The sequence below is a fragment of the Oncorhynchus mykiss genome, chromosome 30 (genome assembly GCF_013265735.2).
Source record: "Oncorhynchus mykiss isolate Arlee chromosome 30, USDA_OmykA_1.1, whole genome shotgun sequence".
NCBI lineage: Eukaryota > Metazoa > Chordata > Actinopteri > Salmoniformes > Salmonidae > Oncorhynchus > Oncorhynchus mykiss.
Genome location: NC_050570.1, coordinates 10,311,470 through 10,336,777, shown reverse-complemented (window position 1 = coordinate 10,336,777; position 25,308 = coordinate 10,311,470). Strand labels below are relative to the sequence as shown.

The 25,308-nt window shown below is 41.5% G+C and overlaps 2 protein-coding genes across 3 annotated transcripts in view; both read right to left on the bottom strand.

Moving 5' to 3' along the window:
* The window catches only part of LOC110522733 (ATP-binding cassette sub-family C member 8-like), a 136,548-nt gene extending 121,879 nt beyond the window's left edge, over positions 1–14,669 (bottom strand). The window contains exons 1-2 of one of the 2 annotated variants that reach the window (XM_036969078.1): positions 13,713–14,669; positions 1,819–1,960 (exon numbers count right to left, since the gene is read on the bottom strand). In XM_036969078.1, the coding sequence (XP_036824973.1) occupies positions 1,819–1,960; positions 13,713–13,860 (290 nt within the window). In that variant the 5' untranslated portion in view covers positions 13,861–14,669. The remainder of the gene's footprint in view (positions 1–1,818; positions 1,961–13,712) is intronic. The other variant, XM_036969077.1, reaches the window with a different exon arrangement.
* Positions 14,670–23,720: 9,051 nt separating this feature from the next.
* LOC110521300 (harmonin) overlaps positions 23,721–25,308 on the bottom strand; it is a 31,686-nt gene continuing 30,098 nt past the window's right edge. Inside the window, exon 20 of the mRNA XM_021598768.2 lies at positions 23,721–24,851. Coding sequence (XP_021454443.2) covers positions 24,839–24,851 — 13 coding nt within the window. The 3' untranslated portion in view covers positions 23,721–24,838. The remainder of the gene's footprint in view (positions 24,852–25,308) is intronic.

Below are 25,308 nucleotides of genomic sequence, written 5' to 3'. Positions count from 1 at the left end.
TTGCGAAAGTATTCGGCCCCCTTGAACTTTGCGACCTTTTGCCACATTTCAGGCTTCAAACATAAAGATATAAAACTGTATTTTTTTGTGAAGAATCAACAACAAGTGGGACACAATCATGAATTGGAATGACATTTATTGGATATTTCAAACTTTTTTAACAAATCAAAAACTGAAAAATTGGGCGTTCAAAATTATTCAGCCCCTTTACTTTCAGTGCAGCAAACTCTCTCCAGAAGTTCAGTGAGGATCTCTGAATGATCCAATGTTGACCTAAATGACTAATGATGATAAATACAATCCACCTGTGTGTAATCAAGTCTCCGTATAAATGCACCTGCACTGTGATAGTCTCAGAGGTCCGTTAAAAGCGCAGAGAGCATCATGAAGAACAAGGAACACACCAGGCAGGTCCGAGATACTGCTGTGAAGAAGTTTAAAGCCGGATTTGGATACAAAAAGATTTCCCAAGCTTTAAACATCCCAAGGAGCACTGTGCAAGCGATAATATTGAAATGGAAGGAGTATCAGACCACTGCAAATCTACCAAGACCTGGCCGTCCCTCTAAACTTTCAGCTCATACAAGGAGAAGACTGATCAGAGATGCAGCCAAGAGGCCCATGATCACTCTGGATGAACTGCAGAGATCTACAGCTGAGGTGGGAGACTCTGTCCATAGGACAACAATCAGTCGTATATTGCACAAATCTGGCCTTTATGGAAGAGTGGCAAGAAGAAAGCCATTTCTTAAAGATATCCATAAAAACTGTTGTTTAAAGTTTGCCACAAGCCACCTGGGAGACACACCAAACATGTGGAAGAAGGTGCTCTGGTCAGATGAAACCAAAATTGAACTTTTTGGCAACAATGCAAAACGTTATGTTTGGCGTAAAAGCAACACAGCTGAACACACCATCCCCACTGTCAAACATGGTGGTGGCAGCATCATGGTTTGGGCCTGCTTTTCTTCAGCAGGGATAGGGAAGATGGTTAAAATTGATGGGAAGATGGATGGAGCCAAATACAGGACCATTCTGGAAGAAAACCTGATGGAGTCTGCAAAAGACCTGAGACTGGGATCGAGATTTGTCTTCCAACAAGACAATGATCCAAAACATAAAGCAAAATCTACAATGGAATGGTTCAAAAATAAACATACCCAGGTGTTAGAATGGCCAAGTCAAAGTCCAGACCTGAATCCAATCGAGAATCTGTGGAAAGAACTGAAAACTGCTGTTCACAAATGCTCTCCATCCAACCTCACTGAGCTCGAGCTGTTTTGCAAGGATGTGCAAAACTGATAGAGACATACCCCAAGCGACTTACAGCTGTAATCGCAGCAAAAGGTGGCGCTACAAAGTATTAACTTAAGGGGGCTGAATAATTTTGCACACCCAATTTTTCAGTTTTTGATTTGTTAAAAAAGTTTGAAATATCCAATAAATGTCGTTCCACTTCATGATTGTGTCCCACTTGTTGTTGATTCGTCACAAAAAAATACAGTTTTATATCTTTATGTTTGAAGCCTGAAATGTGGCAAAAGGTCGCAAAGTTCAAGGGGGCCGAATACTTTCGCAAGGCACTGTATATAGACTTGTTTCTACTGTATTATTGACTGTATGTTTGTTTGTCTCCATGTGTAACTCTGTGTCGTTGTATGTGTCGAACTGCTTTGCTTTATCTTGGCCAGGTCGCAATTGTAAATGAGAACTTGTTCTCAACTTGCCTACCTGGTTAAATAAAGGTGAAATAAAAATAAAATACAGAAATAGGGTTGAGAACCACTGCAGGAGTGGATTAGGGGGAAATGGACTCACCCATCGGAGACGATGCCCTCAGCAATCTCACAGACCAGGACAAAGAGGAGGATGAAGGTGAGGAGCCAGCGCAGGTTGTGACCAGGGAAGTGCAGCCAGGTGCTGTGGTGGATGTGCACCTTGGAGCTCTGGCTGCCCCAGCCTTACAGCACACAGCAAACACAACAACAACACAGGAAACAGGAAGTTAACCTTAGAGAACAGTGTGACATACGTCTGATGTCAACAATAACAACACAGTAAACAAGAAGTTAACCTCAGAGAACAGTGTGACGTCTTTCTGATATCAACAATAACACAGGAAACAGGAAGTTAACCTCAGAGAACAGTGTGATGCCTGTCTAACATAGCTTCCCTCCCTTCTTTATCTGATCTGATGACAGACAGCAGTGCTTAGTTTGAGCCGGATCCTGCCGGAACAGGGGAACCCCTCAATTTTGGAATGCTTTGTTGCGAAACCCATTTGGCAAGTTTCAGTACCTCTCTTGGTATGAAAATGTATTTTCACCATTTGCAATGTAAAAATTATAATAAAATCAGAGTTAATTCAAGTTACCTCTGTAATTCTCCTGCCCCCTAAAACACATCATGTGAAAACGTGCCCGATATTATAATAATTGATTCATGCTGGGCTGGCCCAGGTTTATGGTTTGCTCAAACCTGTAGCCTGTATAGACCGATGCGTGGCCATTGCTGTGTTGAGAGTGAAATGCGTGCCTGTATCTCTTACAGAACTCCCTTTCTATGATCCCTCTCCCTCTCTCTGCTCTGATAAACATGAGCCCGCAACTCTCATCTGTCCAGCATTGCACTTAAAGTCAAATCAAATGTTGTTTGTCACATGCACCGACTACAAGAGATGTAGACCTTAACGTGAAATGCTGACTTACAAGCCCTTAACCAACAATGCTGAAAACATTTTCTAAATAAACTATAGTAAAAAATGTCATTAAAAGTAACACAATAAAATGACAATAACAAACAAGGGGGGTCAATGTAAATAGTCTGGTTAACCATTTGATTTGTTGTTCAGCAGTCTTATGGCTAGGGGGTAAATCTGTAAAGGAGCCTTTTGGACCTAGACTTGGCGCTCCGGTAGCACTTACTGTGCGGTAGCAGAGAGAACAGTCTATGACTTGGATGACTGGAGTCTTTGACAATTTTTCGGGCCCTCCTCTGACACCGCCTAGTATATAAGTCCTGGATGGCAGGAAGCTTGACCCCAGTGATGTACGGGGCTGTACGCACTACCCTCTGTAGCGCCTTACGGATGAATGCCGAGCAGTTGCCATACCAGGCGGTGACGCAATCATCTCTTTTGTCTTGCTCACATTGGGGGAAAAGTTGTTGTCCTGGCACCACATTGCCAGGTCTCTGACCTCCTATACGCTGTCTCATCATTGTCGGTGATCAGGCCTACCACTTTTATGTCTTCATCAAACGTAATGATGGTGTTGGAGTCGTGCTTGGCCACCCAGTCGTGAGTGAACAAGGAGTACTGGAGGGGACTGAGAACGCACCCCTGAGGGACCCCAGTGTTGAGGATCAGTGTGACAGATGTGTTTCCTACCCTTACCACCTGGGGGTGGCCGTCAGGAATTCCAGAATCCAGTTGCAGTGGTAAGTCTTTAGTCCCAGGGTCCTTAGCTTAGTGATGAGCTTTGAGGGCACTATGGTGTTGAATGCTGAGCTGTAGTCAATGAATAGCATTCTCACATATGTGTTCCTTTTGTCCAGGTGGGAAAAGGCAGTGTGGAGTGCGATTGAGATTTCGTCATCTGTGGTTCTGTTGGGGTGGTATGCGAATTGGAGTGGGTCTAGGGTTTCCCGGGATAATGATGTTGATGTGAGCCATCACCAGCCTTTCAACACTGTGATCACACAGTCGTCCTGAACAGCTGGTGCTCTCATGCATGCTTCAGTGTTGATTGCCTCCAAGCGAGCATAAAAGGCATTTAGCTCGTCTGGTAAGCTTGCGTCACTGGGCAGCTCGCGGCTGGGTTTCCCTTTGTAGTCCATAATAGTTTGCAAGCCCTGCCACATTTGACGAGCATCAGAGCCAGTGTAGGAGGATTCAATCTCAGTCCTGTATTGATACTTTGTCTGTTTGATGGTTTGTCTGAGGGCATAGAGGGATTTCTTATAAGTGCCTTTAGCTTGGAGCGGATGTTGCCTCATGTCTTCTGGTTTGGATATGTACGGTCACTGTGGGAACAACGTCGTCGATGCACTTATTGATGAAGTCGGTGACTGAGGTGGATGAATCCCGGAACATATTCCAGTCTGTGCTAGCAAAACAGTCCTGTAGCGTAGCATCTGCGTCATCTGACCACATCCGAATTGAGTGAGTCACTGGTACTTCCTGCTTTAGTTTTTGCTTGTAAGCAAGAATCAGGAGGATAGAATTATGGTCATATTTGCCAAATGGAGGGCAAGGGAGAGCATTGTATGTGTCTCTGTGTGTGGTGTAAATGTGGTCTTTTTTTTCTAAACTTATTTCCTTATAGAATCATAGGGAAGGGCGCTGGAGGTGCCACAGCATAAATTAAATAATTCAGAATACTACACCAGGAGTAGGTCTATCATTTAGCCACAGAGGATGAATAGCTTATTGTGTGTTTTGTGTGTTGCCCAATCACAAGGCATTCCTACCGTCGGGAACGCACCGTTTATCTATCAGTGAACAACATGCAAAACAGGCCTTGGATTCTGCTGAAAAGAGAATACTAAACTGTCTGTAGGCTACCAAATATGTAATCAACTTCCAAGTAGGCCTATTGAGTGAACGACATTGTTTGGCAAAGTAAAACAAGTAAGATATAGGCTTTCAGCACGAGCGCATTGGCCATCACCGGTGAGTGAGCTGTGCATCATTGAGTGAGTCTGTGAAACTGGAAAGTTTTTTCAGGACTATAATTTCCTCCTAGTATTGTACAATAAGTGTGTCTTTTCCCAGACCCTAGGCTTAGAAAAAGAATCACCCTGTGTGCAACTTCTGCAAGCGCCTCTACTCAAGTGCTCTATGCCATATGCCCTGCTTTATTATAATATTTTATTTTAATGCGTTCTGGTACCTCCGAGCCCCCAGGTCACCCTCCTCTCAGCTCACTTTTTGTTCCAGCAGGTCCCAATTTACAAATGAAGCACTAGGAGAGAGTTGGACAGGTGAGAGTCAATTTCCACTAAGCATCCACAATAATATTATACATTTTACTTGTCTACAGCCGGGATTCAATCCAATCAAGCTTTTTCAGCTATGCACAATTTAAAAGGCAATGTTTTGTGTTCACACATACCACAATCACGGTAAATGCTGAACATGTCAGCTCAATCATAAATTACCTTCAAATGTCAAGGTTGGATCTGCTGCTGATTAGATCAAATCCTAGCCTCAAATAAGACACCTCAGACTACTGATTTGCGTACAGGGACTGTGGTGGACACACACAGTCCCCTTCAGGCGTATTCACTTCCAGACATTTGCTTAAAGCTGTAGATTCAATTCTGCTAACTCCCAGTCCAACCTTGAAAAGCTTAACAATGAAGTTGTCCCTGTGAGTTATAGGAGTAGGACAAGATGAAAGGTCATAGGAGCAGGACAAGATAAAAGGTCATAGGATCAGGGCAAGATGAAAGGTCATAGGAGTAGGACAAGATGAAAAATCGTAGGAGTAGGACAAGATGAAAGGTCGTAGGAGTAGGACAAGATAAAAGGTCATCCGAGGGGAATCAGTGGCATCCGGGAAAGTCTGAAGGTCTTCACTGTGAGGTGGGTCACCAAGCTAATCTCCCCTTAACAGTAACCTTGTCTGTAGCCTCCGGTGCCTGCAGCTAGGCCTGTCTAGACAGAAAGAGAACAATTCTACCTTGCCTGAGACTTCCTGTGAACTCCTAAAAGCTATTATAAAGTAAACTCACACACCTTATGTGCTGCTATATGCATGAAGATCTTTTTTATCTTCGGTAAAGGGAGTGTAGTCAAAAACGTGATTGTGAAAATTATGATAATGCACTTCTTGTAAAAGCTGTTTGAAAAAACCACCTGAAGTATCAGTTTGTGTGTCTGGGTGGAGTTTTTGGACATATAAGTTAATAGACCAATAACAAAGAGTTTGCCCTCCTCACTACCAACAGCAGCTCATTTTCAGGTTACACATCCCCTCCATTAGGCTCCTCCGATTAGACCCCTCCCTCAGACCACTCCCAAGCAGTCCGAGCAAACTTCTTGCTTGAGGAATTGCATTTTACTAAGAAGCTATTTTTGTTTCTTTTAGACCATTTTTTAAAATTTAAAATAATCACAGTAATGTATTTAACTGTTACCCAGAAATCAGTTGATATTGAGATAAAAATGGCTGTAACGGCTGTCTTGGGTGGAAGAAGGAAAGGACCAAAGCGCAGCGTGGTTAGTGTTCATCTTTTTAATGAGAAACTGAACACTTCAAAAGTACGAAACAACAAAGTGACAACCGAAACAGTTCTATCTGGTGCAGACACACAAATACTGAAAATAACCACCCACAAAACACAAAGGAAAACAGGCTACCTAAATATGGTTCTCAATCAGATAGACAGCTGCCTCTGATTGAGAACCATATCAGGCCAAACACAGAAATAGAAAATATAGAAAAACTAACATAGACTGCCCACCCCAACTCACGCCCTGACCATACTAAATAAAGACAAAACAAAAGGAATAAAGGTCAGAACATGACAATGGCTGCACATAGGTGATCAAGATGTTTCTGACATTTAATGGATCTTTTTTACCAATGTTTCAGTCAAACTACCATTAACGTAGAAAGACTATAGAAACGTAGACGTAGAAAGACTATGGATCACCAGTGTGCTGGAATTTTCTTTTCATTACAGTCAGCTCCTAAACGCTAACATCTAGGATTTTAGCTCAATGGACTAATGTGGTCTTGAGCCAGGCAGTAGCAGCCAGTTAGACATGTGGGCAAAAACTGTTTGAATCAACATTGTTTACAGGTAATTTCAACCCCCCAAAATCTATGTGATGACCTTGAATCAACATGGAAAATGAATTGGATTTGTAAAAAGTCATCAACGTAGGGGCATTTTGTCTTTTTTTCACCCAACTTTTAACCTAAATTCAATGACATGGTGAAATATTTTGCTGATTTCATGTTGAATTCACATTAGTTGACAAATCAAACAAATGTAAATCAGACTACACGTCTGTGCCCAGTGGATTCATGCTTTCAATAAAGGACACGAATAGCTTATTTTGCTGTGCTTGTGGGTTATCAAACACACGTGGTACTGACAAAATGCTCATTAAAATGAAATAATAATCAAAGTGTCATGGGTTTTATTATCAATGCATCCAACTGCTGCCTTAAACAACATCTCCCTACCAATTACATTATGCTAATGCTGGCTGCCACTTTCCCTGTCGGGAGGTGAGTTAATCACTCACAGCAATGCTGGAACGCACGCAAACACATAGACATACACGCGCATGCCCGCGCATGCCGTGCACGCCGCACGCGTCCGTGCACGGGGCACTCACGCACGCATACACAGTGACACCTGCTCTGGTGAGTATACTATAGTATAGAATACTACAGTATTTACTATATAATTCTGTAGTAAACTGTAGTATACTGTAGGATACTATACTACACACTGTAGTATCCCTCGATCACGTGTAGTACCTATTATAGAATATTTTTGTATACCGTAGAATACTATAGTCAATCCTACAGTATTATCCACAAAAAAACACTGTAGTAGATACTACAGACATTCTCCTGCAGGTTTTCTCAAGGAGAAAGTCCCCCACCTCTCAAAGATCTCAAAGATAGAAATACAACAAAACTTTAGTAAATACTAGTCTGAGAAAACAGTAACTATTAAAGTATACCACAGTCCCCCAAAATACTATAGTATACCATACTACAGTCCGCAAAAATAGTACAATATACTACAGTCCACAAAAATACTACACTACACTACAGTCTGCAAAAACACTACAGTAATTAATATAGTACATACTACCTTTTTCAATACTACAGTATACTGCAGTAAATACTACAGTGTTCACAGTAGTGTTTTTGTGGACTTCAGTCCCTAAAAAAAATACAGGGAATACTACAGTAAAGTCTGCAAAAACACTGCAGTGAATACTACAGTATTCCTCCCATAGTATACACTATGGTATTTTTTAATGTGAGTGTAACTGAATCACTGTGAACATTGGAGAGGGGGATAGGACTCAGGAGTCTCTTAAACTCTTAAAACAATGTTACATATATGTGCCACATTAACAGATAAATTAATTGAATGCTGGAGAAGGAAGGAGGAAACCGAGAGAGAGAGAGACCCAGCCAAATCATGAGAAAACAAAAATTGGAACACATTTGAAAGAATTTACAAAACAAAAATTGCAAACTAGAATGCTATTTGGCCCTAAACAGAGAGTACACAGTGGCAGAATATCTGACCACTGTGACTGACCCAAAATGAAGGGAATCTTTGACTATGTACAGACTAGACAAAGGGAGCCCAAGGCAAACCGGGCTCTCAAGAGAAGACAAGCTATGTGCACAAATCCAATTTTGATAAGCTCCCATATCTATTGGGTGAAATACAACAGTGTGCCATCACAGCAGCAAGACTTGTGACCTGTTGCCACAAGAAAAGGGCAACCAGTGAAGAACAAACACCATTGTAAATACAACCCATATGTATGTTTATTTTATTTTCCCTTTTGCACTGTAACTATTTGCACATCATTACAACACTGTATATATAGATAATATGTCATTTGAAATGTCTTTATAATTTTGGAACTTTTGTGACTGTTTACTTTAAATGTTTTGTTGTTTATTTCACTCGTGTTTATTATCCATTTCACTTGTGTTTATTATCCATTTCACTTGTGTTTATTATCCATTTCACTTGTGTTTATTATCCATTTCACTTGTGTTTATTATCCATTTCACTTGTGTTTATTATCCATTTCACTTGTGTTTATTATCCATTTCACTTGTGTTTATTATCCATTTCACTTGCTTTGACAATGTAAACACATGTTCCCCATGACAATAAAGCCCCTTAAACTGAATTGAACTGAGAGGGAGAGAAGGAGAGAGACAGAGCGAGTCAGAGAGAAACAGAGATCAGTTTGCTCCATAGCCGTTCACCTCCACGGTGGTCCTTGTGAGTTTATGAGTTTAACCTTTAACCATTAGCATCAGTTTACACAGTAGTTCTCTCTCCTTCTCTATTGCTGTCTCTCTGTTTTTTTGTCTCTCTCTTTTATCTCATCTACATTCTGAGCTAATTAGTTAATACCAGTCCTCATTAGTTTCAGGGTAAATCTTGTATGGCATGCACATCTTTTTCCCAGAGCCCAGAGTGGTTCACTGTAAGGGAATAGGGTTCCTTTTCAGTTGTAATGGCCTCCCTCCAACAGTGTGACAGGGACATAGTGAACTGGTCAGTCACACGCCGATGACACATAGCCAGGCACATTAGTGTCCTTTCAACAGCTGTCACAGGGACAAAACACAGGTCCCGCAATGGTAATGACACTGGAGGATTGCCTTAGCACATTGTAATAACTTTAACAACAGGGACAGGGGCACAGTGAACTTGTCATGCATTGATGACACGGAGGTGACCATCCGGTTACACAGTGATTATGACACCAGTGGAAAAGGGGGGAGGGTAACCAGGCGAAAGAGGACGGGAGGCGAACAGGGATGTTTAACCCAACCCCGACAGTAGAAAAGGGTTCCTGCTGGTTGGGCTTGTTGCTTCCCACAACAAGGGACTTCACCGAGTGCCAGGTTTCCGTTACAATGTTAAGGGTTTTATCATAGGGGACACACTGTGTACTATGCATACTGTACAGTGGAATGTATATTCCTATGCTAAATTAATAAATGCATAGTTAAATGTAAAAAGTGAAACATATGGAAGAGGCTCAGTAATAATTGATGATCTTTTTAAGGAGTAAGGCTCAGTATAAATGGATGATTTTATTAATGAGTAAGGCTCAGTATTAATTGAGGATCTTATTAATGAGTAAGGCTCAATATTAATTGATGATCTTATTAATGAGTAAGGCTCAGTATTAATTGATGATCTTATGAATGAGTAAGGCTCAGTAATAATTGATGATCTTATTAATGAGTAAGGCTCAGTAATAATTTATGATCTTGGGGAGTAAGGCTCAGTAATAATTGATGATCTTAGGGAGTAAGGCTCAGTAATAATTGATGATCTTATTAATGAGTAAGGCTCTGTAATAATTTATGATCTTGGGGAGTAAGGCTCAGTAATAATTGATGATCTTATTATGGAGTAAGGCTCAGTAATAATTGATGATCTTAGGGAGTAAGGCTCAGTAATAATTGATGATCTTAGGGAGTAAGGCTCAGTAATAATTGATGATCTTAGGGAGTAAGGCTCAGTAATAATGTATTATCTTAGGGAGTAAGGCTCAGTAATAATTGATGATCTTAGGGAGTAAGGCTCAGTAATAATTGATGATCTTATTAATGAGTAAGGCTCTGTAATAATTTATGATCTTGGGGAGTAAGGCTCAGTAATAATTGATGATCTTATTATGGAGTAAGGCTCAGTAATAATTGATGATCTTAGGGAGTAAGGCTCAGTAATAATTGATGATCTTAGGGAGTAAGGCTCAGTAATAATTGATGATCTTAGGGAGTAAGGCTCAGTAATAATGTATTATCTTAGGGAGTAAGGCTCGATAATATCTTCATCATTTTCATCCTCCTGATCATCACCACCAGTGATTAAAGTACATTCTTTGCAAAAAAAAAGAAGAAATATTACATTTACATAATTACTCAGTACTTTGTTGAAGCACCTTTGGCAAAGATTACAGCCTTGAGTCTTCTTGGGTATGACACTACAAGCTTGGCATTTGGGGAGTTTTTCCCATTCTTCTCTGCAGATCATCTCAAGCTCTGTCAGGTTGGATGGGGAGCGTCGCTGCACAGCTATTTTCAGGTCTCTCCAGAGATGTTCGATCAGGTTCAAGTCCAGGCTCTGGCTGGGCCACTCAAGAACATTCAGTGACTTGGCCCGAAGCCAGTCCTGCGTTGTCATGTCTGGTTTTCTGAGGTCCTGAGCAGGTTTTCATCAAGTATCGCTCTGTACTTTGTTACATTAAACTTTTCCTCAATCCTGACTAGTCTTCCAGCTGAAAAACATCCCCACAGCATGATGCTGCCACCACCATGCTTCACCATGGTGATGGTGCCAGATTTCTTCCAGATGTGATGCTTGACATTCAGGCCAAAGAGTTAAATCTTGGTTTGATCCTTTAGGTGCCTTTTGGCAAACTCCAAGCGGGCTGTCATGTGCCTTTTACTGAGGAGTGGTTCACGTCTGGCCACTCCTCAGCACTGGTGGAGTGCTGCAGAGATTGTTGTCCTTCTGGAAGTTTTTCTCATCTCCACAGAGGAACTCTGGAGCTTTGTCAGAGTGACCATTGGGTTCTTGGTCACCTCCCTGACCAAGACCAGCTCTAGGAAGAGTATTGGTGGTTCCAAACTTCTTCCATTTAAAAATTATGGTGGCCACTGTGTTCTTGGGGACATTCAATGCTGCATACATTTTTGGTAGCCTTCCCCAGGGTACCAGAATTGTGTCTCAGCTCTCTACAGACAATTCCTTCAATCTCATGGCTTGGTTTTTGCTTTGACATGCACTTTCAACTGTGGGAGCTTATATAGACAGGTGTGTGCCTTTCCCAATCATGTCCAATCAATTGAATTTACCACAGGCGGACTACAATCAAGTTGTAAAATCATCGGAAGGATGATCAATGGAAACAGGATGCACCTGAGCTCAATTTCGCAACCATATTGCACACTGCCCTAACCCCTAACCCATCTGGACAAGAGGAATACCTATGTGAGAATGCTGTTCATCGACTACAGCTCAGCATTTAACACCATAGTACCCTCCAAACTCGTCACCAAGCTCGAGACCCTGGGTCTCGGACACATCACGGACAAACTGAATTGGTCCACCCACACAGACAGCGTCGTGAAGAAGGTGCAGCAACCTCAGGAGGGTGAAGAAATTTGGCTTGTCACCAAAAGCACTCACAAACTTCTACAGATGCACAATCGGGCTGTATCACCGCCTGGTACGGCAACTGCTCTGCCCACAACCGTAAGGCTCTCCAGAGGGTAGTGAGGTCTGCACAACGCATCACCGGGGGCAAACTACCTGCCCTCCAGGACACCTACACAACCCGATGTCACCGGAAGGCCATAAAGATCATCAAGGACAACAACCACCCGAGCCACTGCCTGTTCACCCCGCTATCATCCAGAAGGCGAGGTCAGTACAGGTGCATCAAAGCAGGGACCGAGAGACTGAAAAACAGCTTCTATCTCAAGGCCATCAGACCGTTAAACAGCCACCACTAACATTGAGTGGCTGCTGTCAACACACTGACTCAACTCCAGCCAATTTAATAATATAAATTGATTCACTAGCCACTTTAAACAATGCTACTTAATATAATGTTTACATACCCTACATTATTCATCTCACATGTATATGTATATACTGTACTCTATATCATCTACTGCATCTTTATGTAATACATGTATCACTAGCCACTTTAAACTATGCCACTTTGTTTACATACCCTACATTACTCATCTCATATGTATACACTGTACTCAATACCATCTACTGTATCTTGCCTATGCTGCTCTGTACCATCACTCATTCATATATCTTTATGTACATATTCTTTATCCCTTTACACTTGTGTGTATAAGGTAGTAGTTTTGGAATTGTTAGGTTAGATTACTCGTTGGTTATTACTGCATTGTCGGAACTAGAAGCACAAGCATTTCGCTACACTCGCATTAACATCTGCTAACCATGTGTATGTGACAAATACATATGATTTGATTTGATTTGAGTCTCATAGCAAAGTGTCTGAATACTGAATAAAAATTCTAAAAACCTGTTTTCACTTTGTCGTTATGGGGTATTGTGTGTAGATTGATGAGGAAAACGTTTTATTTAATACATTTTAGAATAAGGCTGTAATGTAAAAAAATGTGGAAATAGGGAAGAAGTTTTAATACTTTCCAAACGTACTGTACATAATGTTTTTATCCACTACACCTACACATTTGTATGTCTTTATGTCAGGATATTACAATATTATTCACAAGTCTCCATTACCACATGTTCTTACAAAAGCATTTACAAAGAGCTCAGAACTGGCAGTGGCCCAACTCAAACTTTAAGTTACATGACCATGTAGCAGTTAAACTTGTACAATACCTCCAGTCATGGTTCAACAAAAATAACAAATAAAAAGCTTTACCGCCCATGACTGTATTTGTTAGTGACCGAGAAATGGTTGTTGAATTTGTTTGTTTTCAGTCCTTTGGACCAAGTGAGTTCTTATTGTAGGCTAATATTATCATTAATATGTAACTGTTTAAGACAATACATTAAAATATCATAAGGCCTTCAATCAATGTACATACAAAAACACAGATATTAAAAACAATCCTAAAAAGTCTAGCTGCAGTAGAGCATGCTGGGAAATATGATAATGATGGAGCCGTGGTTTTGATGGGAAAGTTTTACTCTCCACAGAGTAAAACTGACACAATCACACTCTTATATTGGTTATTAACACCAACACTTGGATTATTTTACACCACTGAATGTTATTAACACTTACAGAGTTCATTTAACTCCTGAATCAACACTAGAAATGTTATACTGAAAAATCAACACTAGGTAACACTGGCCAATTTGCTGTGTGTGTGTCTATACTTTCCCGGTCATGTGATTGTTGTGTGTGTGATGCGGCCGGGGGGCTCTCACCTTGTGCGGACACTCACCAATGAAGAGGATGGGGAAAGTGATGAAGAGCAAGAAGATGTGCGGCACCACGTTGAGCGCGTCCAGGAAGCAGCCGTTGTTGAGGACGCCGCGGTCCACGTTGTATGCCAACGAGTTGTTCTCGTTTCCACAGAATGCCAAGGACATGGTGGAACCGTGACTCTACGGAGGAACCCGACACAGGAACAGGAGGAGGAAGAAGGGGAGGAAGAGGAGGAGAAAAACGAGGAAAAATGAGAGAGAGAGAATCTCTCAGAGCATGTTGTTCCTTTTTAGATGTATTTCCATTAGCAGGTCTTGAGGTTAGAAGGTTAGAATGTGACCTCCTCTCTTTGTTCCTCTCGTCGCTCACATCCTCACTCCCAGATCCAGAGGGCAAGGAGGGAGATAGAGAGAGGGGGGAAGAAGAAAGGAGAGAGATGTAGAGAGGTGGGAGCAGACAAAGAGCAGTCACAGTCCAGTTAGAGGGAGACAGCATCCCCCTCTCCGATCCTCTCCGGGTGTCTAAGATGCAGCTTTGTCAGCAGAGAGCTTGCTGGTAATAAATTCCTACATTCTGGTCCCCAGTCTCCAACACACATCCTTTACACCAGCGTCTGCCCGCCGGCCGGCTTTGTCTGCTCGCTCTCTTATGCAAAACGCTGCACAGCTCTTCTGGAACACATAACACAGACAAAAGGACACAAAACACACACACTCACACACACAGACTAGAGCGGAGCCCTTCCTCGATGCATGCTATTCCTGTAAATAAGATTTCAGAGTCGACCTTGCAAGATGATACATAAGGCTGAATGTGAGATGGTTCGTCCCTAAAGAGCAGACGGCCTGCTAGAGGTGGCAAGGAGAGAGGGAGGAAGAGAGGGAGGGAGGGAGAGGGAGTTGATAGAGGGATGGTGAGAGAAATAGAAAGGGGTGAACAAGACACAGAGGAAAGAGAGAGGGGGGGGTAATCAAAGAAGAGGACGGATGAGCATGAATGAAAAGAGGAGAGAAAAACACAGAGAGAGAGAGTGAAAACTAGACAGAAGCAGAAGTACCAATGCTGACATCACAGAGACGAGAGGTACGTGAGAAGAATGTCGAAACATGCTAAATCTAAATCCCAAACAGAATGGAATTTCTAGGAATCACATAATCATATTCCTCCATGTATTCCTTACATTTCTACACATTCAGCACATTAAGCCCTGAGGGCCAGAAAGAACACAGTGGGGGCAGAATAACTAGGTTGCACATACACACTAAACCACATAACACAGTGACAGGAAAAAGGCAAGGCATCCTGAAATGTTAAGTATGTTATGCTGTTCTTTTTTTTGTTGAGGATTATACTCTCTATAGATCTCAAAGACATTCAGGTTGGTCACAAAGTTTATCAGCCCGAGCTACAGAATGCACAGAGTAGATTGACTAATCTTTATATAATAGTTCATTAGATAATCTGTGCAGTGGCCAGCTGAGGTGTTTAAGTTCAGAGGTGACTCCTGATTCCAGCGGGAGAGGCAGGGAGGAAGGGGCACGGAGTGAAGATGCACAGCTGGTCGTCTAGACACGATACCTGATCCCTGCCTCGACACCTGAGCCTGGGGGAATGCCAAATCTGTAACTCTGCCCCTTCACTTCCTGTCCCGCACCAAAATACCTCCCCAAGTGGGAAGGCGTGGGAAACATAGGAATAAGTTGACATGAGGGACATACCCAGTAGCTTTCACAGACATCTCCAGTAAGAAATGTTAAATATCCACTACATGACCAAAAGTATGTGAACACCTGCTCGTCAAACATCTTATTCCAAAATCATGGGCGTTAATATGGAGTTGGCCCCCCCTTCCTTTGCTGCTATAACAGCCTCAACTCTTCTGTGAAGGATTTCCACTAGATGTTGGAACATTGCTGCGGGCACTTGCTTCCATTCAGCCACAAGAGTGTTAGTGAGGTCGGGCACAAATGTTGGGCTATTTGGCCTGGCTCGCAGTTGGCGTTCCAATTCATCCCGAAGGTGTTCATTGGGGTTGAGATAAGGGCTCTGTGCAGGCCAGTTGAGATCTTCCACACCGATCTCGACAAACCCTTTCTGTATGGATCTCGCTTTGTGCAAGGGGGCTTTGTCATGCTGAAACAGGAAAAGACCTTCCCCAACTGGTGCCACAAAATTGGAAGCACAGAATCGTCTAGAATGTCATTGTATGCTGTAGCATTAAGATTTCCATTCACTGGAACTAAGCGTTGTAGCCCGAACCATGAAAAACAGCCCCAGACCATTATTCCTCCTTCACAAAACTTTACAGTTGGCACTATGTATTCGGGCAGGTAGTGTTCTCCTGGCATCCACAAAACCCAGATTCGTCCGTCGGACTGCCAGGTGGTGAAGCGTGATTCATCACACTAGAGAACGCGGTTCTACTGCTCCAGAGTCCAATGGCAGGAATGGTGATTTTAGGCTTGCTCGGCCATGGAAACCCATTTCATGAAGCTCCCAACAAACACTTATTGTACTGACATTGCTTCCAGAGGCAGTTTGGAAATCGGTAGTGAGTGTGGCAACCAAGGACAGACCATTTTCACTCGCTACGCTCTTCAGCACTCCGCAGTTCCGTTCTGTGAGCTTGTGTGGCCTACCACTTCGCGGCTGTGCCGTTGTTGCTCCTAGCCGTTTCCACAACACAATAACAGCACTTACAGTTGACCGGGGCAGCTCTAGCAGGGCAGAAATTTGACAAACTGACTTGTTGGAAAGGTGGCGTCCTATGACGGTGCCACGTTGAAAGTCACTGAGCTCTTCAGTAAGGCCTTTCTATTGTCAATGTTTGTCTATCGAGATTGCCTGGCTGTGTGCTCAATTTTATACACCTGTCAGCAACGGGTATGGCTGAAATAGCCAAATCCACTCATTTGAAGGGGTGTCCACATAATTTTGTATGTGTAGTGTATATACACTCTATATATATATTTTATAGCTTTTCTATCTTAATTTTGATTGACATGTGCAACAGACCTGGGTTGAAATACTATTTGAAATCTTTCAAAATATTCTGCATTTGCTTTAGCCTGCCTGGAGTGTCAGGTCGGCAGGGTTTTGCACTTTTCAGACTTTTCTATTGGTTCCATAGCAATCAAGCACAGATAAAGTATTTTAAATTATTTCAAATAGTATTTCAACCAAGGTCTGATGTACAACAACCAACAATTCCTAACCTAGTTTTTTTTATTTTCTCCTCTGTATTCACATACAGCTTCAGCTGTCCCTGTGGCTGTGTTACGCGTAATGTTTTTGTGTTCTGAATTTGAGATCCAGCTAGCAGAATTAAAAGGGGAGGGGCAAAACATAACACTGGCTCAGAGAACTGCTTTAATGTGGAATGTGGAACTATTCAGAATGGAACTCACGGTCGAAAGCTCTTGGAACCTTCAGCAAACGTACAGAAAATCACTGACCAGTGGCCAAAGAGACCACTGACTGACTGACTGACATTCCTACCTTTCAGCTGCCCCAGTTGTGCACTGGTATGTCTTATTGGTTTCATGGGCAGCCTTTCAGGAACAGGTATGTGTTATTGGTTTCATGGGCAGCCTTTCAGGAACAGGTATGTCTTATTGGTTTCATGGGCAGCCTTTCAGGAACAGGTATGTGTTATTGGTTTCATGGGCAGCCTTTCAGGAACAGGTATGTGTTATTGGTTTCATGGGCAGCCTTTCAGGAACAGGTATGTGTTATTGGTTTCATGGGCAGCCTTTCAGGAACAGGTATGTGTTATTGGTTTCATGGGCAGCCTTTCAGGAACAGGTATGTGTTATTGGTTTCATGGGCAGCCTTTCAGGAACAGGTATGTGTTATTGGTTTCATGGGCAGCCTTTCAGGAACAGGTATGTCTTATTGGTTTCATGGGCAGCCTTTCAGGAACAGGTATGTCTTATTGGTTTCATGTTATGGGCAGCCTTTCAGGAACAGGTATGTCTTATTGGTTTCATGGGCAGCCTTTCAGGAACAGGTATGTCTTATTGGTTTCATGGGCAGCCTTTCAGGAACAGGTATGTGTTATTGGTTTCATGGGCAGCCTTTCAGGAACAGGTATGTGTTATTGGTTTCATGGGCAGCCTTTCAGGAACAGGTATGTGTTATTGGTTTCATGGGCAGCCTTTCAGGAACAGGTATGTGTTATTGGTTTCATGGGCAGCCTTTCAGGAACAGGTATGTGTTATTGGTTTCATGGGCAGCCTTTCAGGAACAGGTATGTGTTATTGGTTTCATGGGCAGCCTTTCAGGAACAGGTATGTCTTATTGGTTTCATGTTATGGGCAGCCTTTCAGGAACATAATTTAACCATCACAACAAAACAGGCAGGCAGGCAGGCTGGCAGGCAGGCAGGCAGGCAGGCAGGCAGGCAGGCAGGCAGGCAGGCAGGCAGGCTGGCAGGCAGGCAGGCAGGCAGGCAGGCAGGCAGGCAGGCAGGCAGGCAGGCAGGCAATCGTCTCAGCTGTTCAGTCCACTGCTAGGTATTCACTGTCCTCTCAGTGAACCTAGAGGTCTCTGTGAACATTCATCAGGACATTTTAAGAGATGTCTGATCCCAATCGGTTTATCCTGCCAATTCCAGAAGAAGAGGAGAGTAACTAGTTCTTCTCGGTTGTTTCTATGGTTCAACACAACATGAGAGAGTAGTTATTTGCACGACTTGGGGAGAGCTCTGGTTACACACAGTCATTCAAACACAACTACAGATATGTTTTTTCTGAGTACGCTAACCTCTCTTGGGATCTTGAGATAACTGGTGGATAGTAGAAAGGAAAGAGAGAGAGAGAGAGAGAGAGAGTGTGTGTGTGTGTGTGTGTGTGTGTGTGTGTGTGTGTGTGCGTGTGTGTGCATATGTCAGTAGTGCTCCAAATGATGTTCTTTGTTGACTGAGGGTCAGGGGTGAATGCTGGTCATGCATCATTTAGTGACATAGAGAGGCAGCATTCTCTCTCTCACACAAACACACACACACATTATTCCAGTTGCCACGAGGAAAGAAATAACACATAACAACACACGTGATACAGGGTCGGATTACCAAATGGGAACGCAGGGCAACCCACATTTAGAGGGGGGGGGGGGGGGGTCTGAAGGGGTCTGAATACTTTCTGAATGCATATGACTCTATTGGAGCACATCCAAGGAATCCTTGTATAACCTATAACTGTGTCCCAGCTGCCAGTGATAGGCTATTGTACCACTTGGATGATATTATTTAGCTGCCAGTGATAGGCTATTGTACCACTTGGATGATATTATTTAGCTGCCAGTGATAGGCTATTGTACCACTTGGATGATATTATTTAGCTGCCAGTGATAGGCTATTGTACCACTTGGATGATATTATTTAGCTGCTGTCAGAAGATTCCCAATTTATCAGTGATATGTGTAGACCTTTGTTAAACTGATGTACCACTTGGATTATAGATGTGTTTGGACCAGGCACTGGTCTCTAAGGTAAACTTTTTTTTATCCTGAAATTGTCACTGTAAATTACTATACAATCAACAGTAGCAGACTGTATAACTGAATACTGTAGATTACCATGAATTACATTGCAGTGTGGGAAGAAATTCAATGGTCGAGAAAAATGTAATGTATTTGGCAGATTACTGTAAAAAATGCAGTTCACTTAATGTATTTGTGAATGTTCCAAAGAGAATGCCACACTAAAAGCACACGAACAACAAAACCCAAACACATCCTCTGAAGCAAGAGAGAAAACGATTTGGCTATTTATTATTATAAATAAAATATTTTATTCTTAGTGAATTGGTTCTTGTTTTGTTATTTTATATGCATGGCTTTGTTTGTGGCCATGTGGTTTAATATGAAATAAATAAATAATTGTTCAGTGAAACATAAACCAAGCTCACACAAAATAGGAAGCTACATGTAAGCACGCCCCTTGTGGAAATGAGACAAATTGCAACATCACTGAGCCTGAATTCAAACAACTCTTCCCTTCTCCTTCTCCAACCCCTTACAATATATTACAGTACCAGTAATGGTACTGCCAGTTACAAGTAACTACAACTTTTAAACAATGGTAAAACAGAAGATTACAGTAAGAGTACTGTGTACCATAACAAGACTATTATTATTGGTATAATCTTATGCTAGACAAAGATAACAACAAAAAAAAAGTAAACTAATCTAATCATTTAGACTTTTTGCACCCGTTACTGAAATGGTTGTTCCAGTTGAAATGGTTTAGATAGTCTCCACAATATCCCTAACCCTGATAGTTATTCTGAATGCAGGTTGTGGGTGAATGAAAATTCAAAGTGTTACAAATTCTAACACTGGCTGGATTCCAATACACATCACTTTGCAAGCCAGGATAATGTGATTTGAAAGTAGGGTGAAAAATACTGATAACTTTACCAGGTTTCCCAGGGAAAATTACAGGAAAGTCACATTACGCTGGCTTGCAAAGTGGCTCATACATCTGCACATTGTTGTGGTACTGACACTCCCTGTACAATATATAGTTCCATTCTTGTGTATTCTATTTATTCCTCTTGTATTACCATTTAATTTTTTAACTCTGCATTGTTGCAAAGGGCTTGTAAGAAAGCATTTCACGGTGAATTCTACACCAGTTGTATTCGGCGCATGTGACAATAGTTTTTTGGTTTGAGGCCTGATGTGGCCTGTAAACCATGAGTTTCAGGCCACTGTGTTAGGGTAAAACTAGGCCACAAAATAAGGCCTTATGAGATATGTAATACATTGTCATGAAATGTTTAATTTTAATCATAACGTTCAACTAAGAACTCACTTAGTGAAGGCCACAGGACTGAAAATAAAGAAATCAACAACCTTGTCTGTATCACTAACAAATACAGTCATGGTTGATAATGCTACAATTCACTCGAAAAGGCACTCTGGGAAATAAGTAAATGAGGCTTTACAGTAAGACTATTTGTAACCGTAAAACAACTACAGTAGCCTTATTGGTACTATAAATATATTACAGTAACCACATTGGTATACCATAAAATATTATACTGTAAAAATAGTAACAGTATACCGTAAAATATGGTACATATGCTGTTCCTTTTTCTACCGTAACTTACAGGTTGCCAGGCTGCCAGTAAGTTACTGTAAAAACAAGAGGATATTATTTTTTTTAGTGTAACGTGATGTGGTGAGAAAGAAAGAGTAAGATGATGTTGTCAATGATCTAAGTAAGGTCAGTTATGGCATTTTATTTTGGGAGAGAAAGTTGCTCTGAAAATGACAAAGGGATACCAGGAGCATGAGTGCCTGGCTCGGACTTAATTTACCTAATGATACATCAAAAGGTCTTGAGATGCTTTTAGCAAGATGGTCACATTTTCCCATCATTTTCTGACTAAAACAACAAGTAGTAAACAACTAAATGATGAGCTTCTTTGAGAGACAAAACATTGCTGGTGAGTAATTTTGGCCAAATATAAAAACGCCTAGGTTTCTCATTGGAGTTTTTATTTCACTCTAAAACAGATACGGTACACAATACTTCTGAAAGTACTTTGTTCACCTTTTGTTGTGTTACATCCGACATTTAAAATGGATTTAATGTTCACTTAATGGGTCACTGGCCTACACACAATGCCCCATAGTCAAAATGGAATTATGTATATATATATATATATTTATTTTTTTAACAAATTAATTACAATTGAAGAGCTGAAATGTCTTAAGTCAATAAGTATTCAATCCCTTTGTTATGACAAGACTGAATAAGTTCAGGAGTACAAATTTGCTTAACAAGTCACATAAGTTGCATGGACTCACTCTGTGTGCAATAACATTGTTTAACAAGATTTTTTTTATGACTACCTCATCTCCATACCCCACATATAGAATTATCTGTAAGGTCCCTCAGTCGAGCAGTGAATTTCAAACACAGATTCAACCTCAAAGACCAGGGAGGTTTTCCAATGCCTGGCAAAGAAGGGCACGTATTGGTAGATGGGTAAAAAAGTTATGAATTACACTTTGGATGGTGTATCAATACATCCAGTCACTACAAAGATAGAGGCAGCCTTCCTAACTTAGTTGCCGGAGAGGTAGGAAACCGCTCAGGGATTTCACCATGAGTCCAATGGTGACTTTAAAACAGTTACAGAGTTTAATGGCTGTGATAGGTGATAACTGAGGATGGGTCAACAACGTTGTAGTTACCCCACTCCTCTCTTCCCTCCCTGTCTATAATTTATATATCTACCCAATACCCTCTATACCCCCTCTGTAGGACCTCAGTGACCTATCCTCTCGTTCTCCTTTCATTCAGTTCATTCAGTCAGTCAGTAACCGATCCATCGAAATGGAGCTAAACACAGGCAAAATCCTAGAGGAAAACATGGTTCAGTCTGCTTTAAACCAGACACTGGGAGATTACTTCACATTTCAGCACTACAATAGCCTAACACACAAGGCCAAATCTACTGGAGTTGCTTACTGTACCAAGAAGACAGTGAATGTTCCTGAGTAGCCGAGTTAGAATTTTGACTTAAATCTTCTTGAAAATCCATGGCAACACCAGAAAATGGTTGTCTGGCAATTATTAACAGCCAGATTGACAGAGCTTGAATAATTGAGCGAAGAATAGTGGGCAAATGTTGCACAATCCAGGTGTGGAAAGACCTATAGCTGTAATCTCTGCCAAATGTGCTTCTACAAAGTTTTGACTCAGGGGTGTGAAAACTGTTGTAAATAAGACATTTCTGTATTTAATTTTCAATAAATTTCCAAACATTTCTAAAAACACGTTTTCATTTTGTCATTGTAGGGTATTGTGTGTAGATGGGTGAGAGAAAATCGATTTAATCCATTTTGAATTCAGGCTGTAATACAACCAAACGTGGAATATAAATCAAGGGGTATGAATACTTCCTGAATGCACCGTAACTGTTTCGACCAACTCATTCAACAGCTGAGCCGTCGCCCACAGATCCAAAACACCTACCGGTTTGTGTCGTGAGATCATAACGTTCCAAGAGCAACTGGACTTGACTCCACTGTAATTTTCAACATGTCTTCAGTCACCGAGCGCAACAAAAAGCCCCTCTAGACAGATGATTTTCATTCAAAAGTAGGCTACGGGAGTTATTTTACAAACGGACAAAAAAAATGCAGATGTTGTGCATCTTCTTACCTTCTCCTCTTGTCCTGAATGAGTTTCCAAAAAATAACAATAACAAAAAACACTGAAAGAAACAAACAAGAAATCACATCTGCAGAGACCAGAGTTTTTCCCTATTTGTTTTTAAACAAAGCTAGAGTCCATCACGTCCTCCTCAAACAAAAGACAATTGGTTAACTGTCAGAAATGATGGATGGATTCTGTGACCATCTGGGGTTCTGTTCCTTTACCAGGAGCTGGCCATGGTACTGAAACCGGTTACCGTGGAGGAGGGAACGAGAGACACAATTTCTGGGCCACCTTTGTCTTGAGCATGAGCCTTCGACTACTGTACACAAACCGGTCGATCCAATACATTCACACACAATATTCTATAGACAGTCACGTATTCCACCACATTTGAAAATGAACTGAACGTCATTGCCTGAGCAGTGAGCATTGCTATTACATCATTGCCTTGTGTATTATAGCTCTAGGCATGCACTCCTAATTGAACTACTTCATTTGTAGACACATGCAATTGATAAATGAACAACCGATTTTACACAGGCTACAATAATTAAGATGAATATTTTATGTGTTCCCGCAGTGTAAGTATGACACGACAAGTGGCCAAATGAATTACCAAACCATTAAGGGAGACCTTGCCAAGTACTGTAAAATCAGACCAGGAGTGGATCACGACTGCCCCCTGTGGACGTTAATAATTTCACAGGAGTGCATAATGAGTGAGATTTAAGATATCCACTACAATATTTTAATGAATGCAATGAGAGAGAAATTAAACTAACTAATGCATTAGAATTCTAGCATTATAAACTGTCTGAATCGTCTAAGTCAAGAAAATCTCATCAGTCAAAGTCAACAAATACCTTTATTGATTCTGAGAGCGTTGATTTCAGAGGAGGGACATTGATTACATCACAGTGTGCCTGCCTACCTGCTGGGTCTCGGGGTCTGCTTCTGATTACCCATTGTAACGGAATGATAATATCAAACACCTTTAATTGGGGACTTAGGGGTGTTATTTCAACGAGAGCCAAGGGCTTGTTATGGCATACTAGAAGACTATAAAAATAAAATAACTGCATATATACACAGTATAAGCTTGAAGTCATTTACTGGGTAAATCGCGGGCATTGTGATGCCGAAACATTGGTGGTTAACACAATAAATGACTGGGTGCGTATATATGTAGTGTGTGCCTCTGTATTTATTTTCTATAAGCCTACAGTTTACTCGCCATTAGTCTCTACGAACATGTTTGGGTGTTTGGCAGCTCATGCTTTGATCTATGGCATACTAGAAGCTCTTTGAGATGCACTAAGAATTTAATTAGACTTTCAGCATTGCCAGCTCCACTTGGGAAAGAACAATACAGGCCTGTTGACACTCGGGCTCTTCGGAGGTTTTCACCACTGGATTAACTCAAAACTCAATAAGATACACTTCCTTTGCTGTGGTGTACTAATATGAGAAGAAGGGGGGTAACCAGGGCCATGTATTTAGAGAGTTGGGCCACATTTTATAATGTTGAAATAATGCTCTAATTGTAGATATTCAGTTACACAGCATCGTTTAAATATTGCCCATATTTAACATGGCTGCCATAGAATTTTGTAGTGTCATGTAAATGCATAATAATGCAGTAACCTCAATGTCTCAACTCTCTACATATATGGCTCTGGGGATTATGTACCCCAGATTCATATTATTATATATATCAGAAGTATCAGAAGTATCTGTACTGGGATCTAAATGAAACTCAACAGAGGATGAAGTTCATAGACAGTTTACAGGTGGCACATCACAGTGTGGTTCTGGTTGAACAGACTTGTTTTCAGTAATGATCAGCGTTGCATTTGAAACAGTTTGATGCAGGGATTTGATTGTGACGATAGAAGTATGTCAGAGATAATGAGACGGGTGGTTGGTGGATATGGCTTGTTTGGCAGGCTGGGTGATGAAGTGACTCAGAAGAACGTCCTACAGAAAGACAGAAACAGGTGAATTACTTGGATGTCATCCGTCGAGGAGCCGTAAAACATGTCTTTAGTCACAAGTAGGAGCAAGTTAGAAATAACGCCACATGCAGATGTGTGGAGAAACCCTATGGGTCTGTGTTCTCCAAAATGAACTGATTGAATCCACTGGTGGATTCCATTGGATTCTATTTGAGCCATGAATTGTGATCAGAAAGATTTCTTTCAGCTAGATAGTTCGTAATTTGGTTGGTACATGGGAACATTCCAAAAAAGCATTTGGTGGGTCACAGCACCAGAACAGTTGGGACAGCTTGGGGACCACCACTATAATGTCACGTTCTGACCTTTATTCCTTTTGTTTTGTCTTTATTTAGTATGGTCAGGGCGTGAACTGGGGTGGGCAGTCTATGTTAGTTTTTCTATATTTTCTATTTCTGTGTTTGGCCTGATATGGTTCT